The 7,831-nt window shown below is 54.8% G+C and overlaps 1 protein-coding gene across 2 annotated transcripts; it reads left to right on the forward strand.

The window, feature by feature from the left end:
- Positions 1 to 67: 67 nt before the first annotated feature.
- On the forward strand, positions 68 to 7,824 carry MEST (mesoderm specific transcript). 2 transcript variants are annotated; one of them, XM_050969736.1, is made up of 12 exons: positions 68 to 138; positions 1,273 to 1,427; positions 1,908 to 1,987; positions 2,380 to 2,457; positions 2,856 to 2,992; positions 3,236 to 3,294; positions 3,587 to 3,627; positions 4,769 to 4,839; positions 5,530 to 5,631; positions 6,253 to 6,329; positions 6,749 to 6,812; positions 7,174 to 7,824. In XM_050969736.1, exons 2-12 carry the CDS (start codon positions 1,274 to 1,276, stop codon positions 7,289 to 7,291), a joined length of 981 nt encoding a protein of 326 aa, XP_050825693.1. In that variant the 5' UTR covers positions 68 to 138; position 1,273; the 3' UTR covers positions 7,292 to 7,824. The 2 variants fall into 2 exon arrangements, with proteins under 2 accessions (XP_050825693.1, XP_050825694.1); XM_050969737.1 differs by lacking the exon at positions 6,749 to 6,812.
- The last annotated feature ends 7 nt before the right edge of the window (positions 7,825 to 7,831 follow it).

The following is a 7,831-nucleotide window of genomic DNA, read 5'->3' on the forward strand; positions in this document are numbered from 1 at the left end:
GGGCGGGAAGCGGCTGGGAAGGGGGAACGGCGGGGGGGCTGCGCATGCGCGGGGCAGTGGCCACGCCTCCCCGGCCTCGCCCCGCCCCGCCGGGAGAGCGCGATGGCGGCGCGCGCCCGCGGCAGCACCTGAGCGCAGGTGAGAGGGGAGCGCGCGCGGCCGCGGCCACGCCCCGCCCCGCCGGGAGCGCGCGAGGAGGCTCCGCCCCGCCCGTCCCGCGCTCAGCGAGGGGGCGTGGCCTGAGGGGGGTGTGGGGGGTCCCGGGCTCGGTTTGTGGGCGGGCTCTTTGGGGGGCGTGTCCCTTCAGTGGGTGTGTCCCCTCAGGTGGGTGTGTCCCCTTCAGGTGGGTGTGTCCCCTCAGGTGGGTGTGTCCCCTTCAGGTGGGTGTGTCCCCCAGGTGGGTGTGTCCCCTCAGGTGGGTGTGTCCCCCCAGGTGGGTGTGTCCCCTCCCTTTGACTGCCATTGATTCCCTGAACCCCGTTGTGGTCACGACCCCCCAGACCCCAATAAGCTCCTGACCCCCCCATGGCCCCTCAGGCCTCCCACAGCCCATGGCCCCACTGAAGCCCCCCCAGTGACCCCATGGCTCCTGTGGACCCTTAGTGGGGCCATGCCCCCTCTCCCTAAACCCCACGAGTCCACAACCCCCCTTCAGACCCCTTCTGGATCCACAGCCTCCTAATGACCCCATGTTCCCCCTCAAACCCCAAAAGTCCCCACAGTCCCCCTCACACCTCAAAGTGAACCTTTGTTCCCCCTCAGACTCCAAATGGCCCCACAATCCCCCTCAGACCCGAAATGAGACTGACCTTCCCTCTCAGACCCCAAACATTTGCTGCATCTGCCACCCTGGGGACATCCCACCCTGGGGCTGGGGGATGTTTGGGGACATGGAAAGGGGTTCTAGGAATAGGGGAGTTTTAGGAACATGCAGGTTATGGGAGTGGGGAAGTCTGGGGCCATGGAGGTGGGTTAGAGGAAAGGGGCAGTTTTGGGGCCATGGAGGTGGGTTAGAGGAAAGGGGGAGTCTGGGGCCATGGAGGTGGGTTATAGGAAAGGGGCAGTTTTGGGGCCATGGAGGTGGGTTATAGGAAAGGGGCAGTTTTGGGACCATGGAGGTGGGTTAGAGGAAAGGGGCAGTTTTGGGGCCATGGAGGTGGGTTAGAGGAAAGGGGCAGTTTTGGGACCATGGATGTGGTTTCTGGGGACCTGGGGAGCTCGGTGGGAGTGCGGAGCTCCAGGGTGACCCCGGTGTCCCTCTGTGTCCCGCAGGATGAAGGAGTGGTGGCTGCAGGTGGGGCTGCTGGGCGTGCCCCTCCTCGCCGTCTACCTGCACATCCCACCCCCCCAGCTCTCCCCAGCACTCCGCTCCTGGAAATCCTCCGGGAGCTTCTTCACCTACAAGGACCTGAACATCTTCTACAGAGGTGACAGAGTCACCCATCCCCCGGTGGCCATGGGGACATCCCTGAACCTGGGCCAGGTGGTGACAAATCCCTCCCGGTTTTTGCCATCCTGGATCTGCCGGGGATGGCTCAGAACGTTTCACAGGGGAAAGTTGGTTCTTGTACCTTGGTGGGAAGATCTCAAGATCCTCCAATGGATGCCAACATGGAAAAGACACTGGAAACCCCTTTTTGCAGCAGCACAGAGGCTGCTGGAGTTAATTTGGGCTAATTAAATCATTTTATCAATTAATTTAAAATCCATAGATTTGAAATCAATCCCTGGGTTGGTCACAGAGCCGGTGAGGTTTCCGAAGGGAAGCTGTGGTGGGACTCAAACCCATCCTTGGTTTTGGGGAGCAGAGGGAGAGGTGGATTCCCAGTGGGATGGACTCAGTTCCTGTCCTAGAAGGGAGGAGTTTTGGGAAGGGCTGACTCCACGGTGTCCCGTTGTCCCCACAGATTCCAGCGGCGCCGTCGGCAGCTCGGACGTCGTGGTGCTCCTGCACGGCTTCCCAACGTCCAGCTACGACTGGAGCAAGGTCAGGGGGTGGCATCTCACAGCAAATCCCGGGATCTCCAGCTCCTGGGGATGAGCAGGCAGCACAGCAGGGGTTCTCCAGAGGAGAACTTTTGATTTCTGCTGGAGGTGCCACCGTGCTCCAGGATATCACCTCGCTCCTCTCCCCGTGTGAAACCCAAGCTCTTTCCACATCCCACAGTCCAGGAAACAGCCACAACAATTCCTTGGCTTTTTTAAGGGGTGGTGTGGCTGTTTATTGGGGAATTTTGACCTGCTGCTGTTTTCTTGGAGCTGGAATGTTCTCTGGGCTGGTGGGGAGGAGCACGTCCATCCATGGCTGCTCATCCCTGCAGATGTTTCCATCCTCTGCTCCCACTGGATGCTTTTCAAATGCATTTCTCCTCTTCCCAGATCTGGGAAGGGCTGACCCAGCGCTTCCACCGGGTGATTGCCCTGGATTTCCTCGGATTTGGATTCAGTGACAAGCCTGTGAGTACCCTGGCATGAGGATTTCCATGGTTGCTTTCAGCCCAGCACTTGGTTTTCGCCACCCAGGAGAAAAATTGGTTTTTCTGGAAATTGGTTTTTCTCCTCCCATTTACCTCTGGAAAAGGGAGAAGTCATTACAACAGTGGAAGGGATAGGGAAGGTTTGTGGTGGATGGGTTTGATGGGACTCCAAAATGCACCTTGACCCCTCTGGAGCATGGACAATGCTCCCGTGGCCTTGTGGACACCACAGGACATCCCAGCCGCTGGGTCTGGGCTCACAAGCTGCTGCTTTCCATGTTCTATATTCCCACATTCCTCCCTTGGGGCATTTCCTGTGGAACCTGTGGGCTCCTGCTGGGTCAGGCTCTCACTGGGACCCCTCTCCCACTTTTGCAGAGGCCCCATGGCTACTCCATCTTCGAGCAGGCCACCATCGTGGAGGGGCTGCTGCGACACCTCGGCCTCCGGCACCAGCGGATCAACCTCCTGTCCCACGACTATGGGGACACGGTGGCCCAGGAGCTGCTGCACAGGTCCCTGCCACCCCTCCTGCCCTTTGCCGTCTCCACCAAGATGGTTTCCAGCAGACAAGTGGAAGGACGTGGTGCAGAATTCACTTTGTGCCTGAGGTGTCTCGGGGCACACCCCAAGGCTTCCACCCGTCCAGTTCCCAAAGGAAATGGAGATGATCCCACACAATTTGAGCTCCTGCTCGGTCTTTTCTCAGAGCTGGAGAGGGTTTGGTTGTGTTTCACCTTCTTCTCTGCTGTCCCCAGGTATGAGCACAACAGAACTGGAAGCATCCTGATCAACAGCCTCTGTTTGTCCAACGGAGGTAAGGTCTGTCCAGGGTGGGATGGGGATCCATGGGGTGGGAATCCATAGGATGGGGATCCATGGGATAGGAACCCTTGGGATGGGAACCCTTAGGATTGGGGTCCATGGGATTGGTATCCATGGGATGGATTGGCTTTCCCATCTCCACCACCCAAATCCCAAGGATTGCAGTCAAGGCGCTGTAATTAACCAGAAGCATCAATCCTGGGGCTCCCTGGAGAGGGACAGCCTGGGAGATGTGGAGCAAAACCCTTCCAGCCTTACAGCTCCGTTCTTTGCTGTCCTTCCAGGGATTTTTCCTGAAACGTACTACCCCCGCTTCATCCAGAAGGTGAGTTGCTCCCCTCTCCAGCCATACTGAATCCCAAAATCCCAAATAACCCCCCTTGGTGAGCTGCTCCCCTCTCCAGCCATACTGAATCCCAAAATCCCAAATAACCCCCCTTGGTGAGCTGCTCCCCTCTCCAGCCATACTGAATCCCAAAATCCCAAATAACCCCCCTTGGTGAGCTGCTCCCCTCTCCAGCCATACTGAATCCCAAAATCCCAAATAAACCCCCCTTGGTGAGCTGCCCCTCTCTCCAGCCATACTGAATCCCAAAATCCCAAATAAACCCCCCTTGGTGAGCTGCTCCCCTCTCCAGCCATACTGAATCCCAAAATCCCAAATAACCCCCCTTGGTGAGCTGCTCCCCTCTCCAGCCAACCTGAACCCAAAATCCCAAATAACCCCCCTTGGTGAGCTGCCCCTCTCTCCAGCCACACTGAACCCAAAATCCCAAATAACCCCCCCTTGGTGAGCTGGTCCCCTCTCCAGTCACCCAAAATCCCAAATAAACCCCCCTTGGTGAGCTGCCCCCCTCTCCAGCCATACTGAATCCCAAAATCCCAAATAACCCCCCTTGGTGAGCTGCTCCCCTCTCCAGGCACACTGAACCCAAAATCCCAAATAAACCCCCCTTGGTGAGCTGCCCCTCTCTCCAGCCACACTGAATCCCAAAATCCCAAATAACCCCCCTTGGTGAGCTGCTCCCCTCTCCAGCCACACTGAACCCAAAATCCCAAATAAACCCCCCTTGGTGAGCTGCCACCCTCTCCAGCCACACTGAATCCCAAATAAAACCCCCTTGGTGAGCTGCCCCCCTCTCCAGCCATACTGAATCCCAAATAAACCCCCCTTAGTGAGCTGCCCCTCTCTCCAGCCATACTCAATCCCAAAATCCCAAATAAACCCCCCTTGGTGAGCTGCCCCTCTCTCCAGCCATACTGAATCCCAAAATCCCAAATAAACCCCCCTTGGTGAGCTGCTCCCCTCTCCAGCCATACTGAATCCCAAAATCCCAAATAAACATCCCTTAAAGTGCTGCTGTCACTCCCCATGGACACCTCAAGGGTCTGGGCTGGGTGTCATGGGAGAAGCTCTCCAAGGATTCATGTTGAGTTGTTTTCCCTCCTTTTCCCTTCTTCCCAAGCTCCTCAAGGATGGGGGGCTGCTGTCCCCCCTCCTCCTGAGGCTGATGAACTTCTTCCTCTTCTCTGGAGGGTGAGTCGGGTCTCGGGGGTGCTGGGCACAATCCATCAGGTTCCCCTTCCAAGTGGGGAAGGGAAAATGCAGGAATGAGAAGGAATTCCTGGCTGAGAGGGTGGAAAGACCCTGGAATAGAATTCCCAGAGCACCAGTGGCTGTCCCTGGATGCCTGGAAGTGTCCAAGGCCAGGTTGGAGCAGCCTGGGATAGTGGGAGGTGTCCCTGCCCATGGCAGTGGGTGGCAGTGAATGATCCTTAAATTCCCTTCCAACCCAAACCATTCCAGGGCTCCACAAATCAGGGATTTGGCAGGGAGCACATTCCCTGGCCCTGGCCCTGCAGAGGTGGGATTGACATCTGCACCATTCCCTCTCCTCACTTCAGTTTAATAATAATAAAAAACAACTTTTCCCTGGACACTGGAACCCTCCTCTCCACAAGTGTTGGAATTACACATTTCAGAGGCAACAAAGCCCCTGCACAATCAGATTTTTGTGTTTTTAGTGGTGCTAAAAATCTTTTCTTTCCCCAAAAAAGCCCCTCGAGGCCATCCAACACTTAATCCCAACTTATCTGGGGGACATCTTGGCACTTGGAGTTTTGCTGTGGAAACTGGAAGTGCTGGAATGTTTTGCCCTGGAGAAGTTTTGGAGTGGTTCCCTGACACAGCTGCTGTTGTGTCTCCCCAAATCCCCCTGTTTTCCAGGCTGGGGGCAGTTTTTGGGCCCTACACGCAGCCCTCGCAGGCAGAACTCTGGGACATGTGGACAGCAGTGCGGAACAACGACGGGAATCTCGTCATGGACAGGTACCTGCCAGGAACTCCTGCACCAGCTGGGGGCACAGAGCCCAGCCAGCCTCTCCAGAACTCCCAGCTGCTGCTGGGAACACCCCTTGCAGTGCTTTGCTGGAGATCACTACTGGAGAGGGTTGTTTTTGTTGGAGATCAATGTTACATCTCCAGAAAGAGCTGGGGGTGAGGCTGGAGCAGAAATTCTCTATGGTGATGCAAGGCAGGGAAATGAAGGTTGGAGTTGGGTCTGAGATGGGGATTTTTCCTTTGGAAGTCGAGGGTTTGGATTTGGGGGAGTTTTGGGAATGACTAGAGCTCAATCTCTATTTGGAAGGAATTTGAGCAGCATTGTTCCAGGAGAGATTTCATTTGGATTTGAACCTTCTGAGCCCTTCCCAGAAGTCCCAATCCCAAATCTTCAGCTTGGCAATTTTGGAAGGACATGTTCTGTCCAGCTCCTTGTCTCCCCTTCCCCCAGTGGGAGAGCAGAGTCCCTGAGCCCAGGGATGATGGTGTGGCACTGGAGTCCCACAGGAGATGCAGATCCCACCTGGATCTCATTGTGTCCACAGCCCCAGGAGAAAATTCCAGGCTGGGCAGCATCCACTGCATAACAAGGGCTTTTCCTTCCCTCAGTGTTTTGCAGTACATAAACCAGAGGAAGAAGCACAGAGAGCGCTGGGTCGGGGCTTTGATGTCTACCTCAGTCCCCTGTGAGTAGGAATCCATTCCTTCACTGCTTGGCATTTTTGGGAATTGTCCCCGTCACTTCCAGGCTCCTTTCCACTCATCAGCCTCTCTTATCCTGAGCTCAAACCCAGTTTTGCAGCAGAGATAACGTTCCCTGGTTCACAGCTTCTTCTCCAAGTGCTGCTCCTGGGAAGTTGAGGAGCATTTCAAGCCCCAAAAGTTGCAACCAGGGTAAAATGTGGGAGGTGGGGGTTGGAGGCTGGACTTGACCCCAGGGCAGCCCAGCAAAAGCCCATTCAGAGCTGTTTTGTTCAGTGCTCCCCTGGAAGCTTCCCAGGCTTGTGTGAGGAGGGAAAGCTCCTGCAGGTCTCCCTGGGGATGTTTTAATTAATGAATCCACTAATTTATGGATATAAAAGCTCTGTCTGTACTTCCCTTGCAGTACATCTCATCTACGGGCCCCTGGACCCTGTAAATCCACACCCAGAGTTCCTCAAGCTTTACAAGTAAGACAAAAGTGGGAATGTGCAGCTGGGCCTTCATTCCAAGGGATATTTTACCTGGCTATTCCCTCAATTCCATCCTCAGGGAGGCTGCTTTTCATTCCTACTGCCACCTGCACAGCCAGGTGCTTCAGTCAGAGCAGTTTGGAAATTGGTTCTGCATTTTCAGTCATGATCCATTTTAAAACCACACAGGGAAGATTTGTTTCCTGAGGAAGTCTCCTCCTCCAAACTGACCTGAAGGAAATCCAGCACTTGGAAAGGGTCAGATGGAGCTGCTCCAGGCTTTTTTTTATCCCATTGATGGGCACAACTGAGTGTGCAGCAATTCCTGTGCTTAAGCCTTGCTCTGTTTTTCCACCAGGAAGGTGCTTCCCACATCCACAGTGTCTGTGCTGGATGACCACATCAGCCACTATCCCCAGCTGGAGGATCCCCTGGGATTTCTGAATGCCTATCTGAACTTCATCAACTCCTTCTGAGCTGCTGCAGCTCAGTTCTCACTCTTTGCTTACAGTCAGGCTTTGGAGGCAGGAAAAAAACATTGATTTTCTCTCCCTAATCCAACACTGTGCTCACACCCTTACCTGGGCTGCCAAACTGAGTGAAATCCTTGGAGAGCTGGAAAAATGAGGGGGAAAGCAGGATTCTGACAGCTCTTCCAGCCCTGCCATCCCCTTCTTGCCCAGCTTAACTCTAAATATTTAGAGAGGCAGAGGGTGAAATTAAGATGAAATCAGAATTTCTTACTTCCTCCATCCCCCTGACTTGGGAAGAAACAACCACTTCATCAGCAGGGAGAGGCAGGAGTTCCCTCACAAAATCCCTCCATCCCCTTCCCTTCCCAGTTTTCCATATGGGATTTTTCCCAGTCTGAACCCAGGAAAAGGCTGCCCTGAGGTTTGCTTATTACCTGACATAAAAGCTCAGAGAACTGAATCTGCCTCAAGAGATGGAGTTTAATCTCTCTCTGGACACTGATTTTTCTGTGTGGAAGAAGAGACAGTCACAAAAATATTGCA

The sequence above is a fragment of the Serinus canaria genome, chromosome 1A (assembly GCF_022539315.1).
Source record: "Serinus canaria isolate serCan28SL12 chromosome 1A, serCan2020, whole genome shotgun sequence".
In the NCBI taxonomy this organism is placed as follows: Eukaryota; Metazoa; Chordata; class Aves; order Passeriformes; family Fringillidae; genus Serinus; species Serinus canaria.

What these genes read in the sequence shown, in the direction of transcription:
- MEST (XM_050969736.1), top strand. Translation starts at nt 1,274, where the DNA reads ATGAAGGAGTGGTGGCTGCAGGTGGGGCTGCTGGGCGTGCCCCTCCTC. An exon ending in TTGGATTCAGTGACAAGCCT is followed by an intron (nt 2,458 to 2,855) that starts GTGAGTACCCTG and finishes CCACTTTTGCAG; the next exon opens with AGGCCCCATGGCTACTCCAT. An exon ending in GAGTTCCTCAAGCTTTACAA is followed by an intron (nt 6,813 to 7,173) that starts GTAAGACAAAAG and finishes TTTTTCCACCAG; the next exon opens with GAAGGTGCTTCCCACATCCA.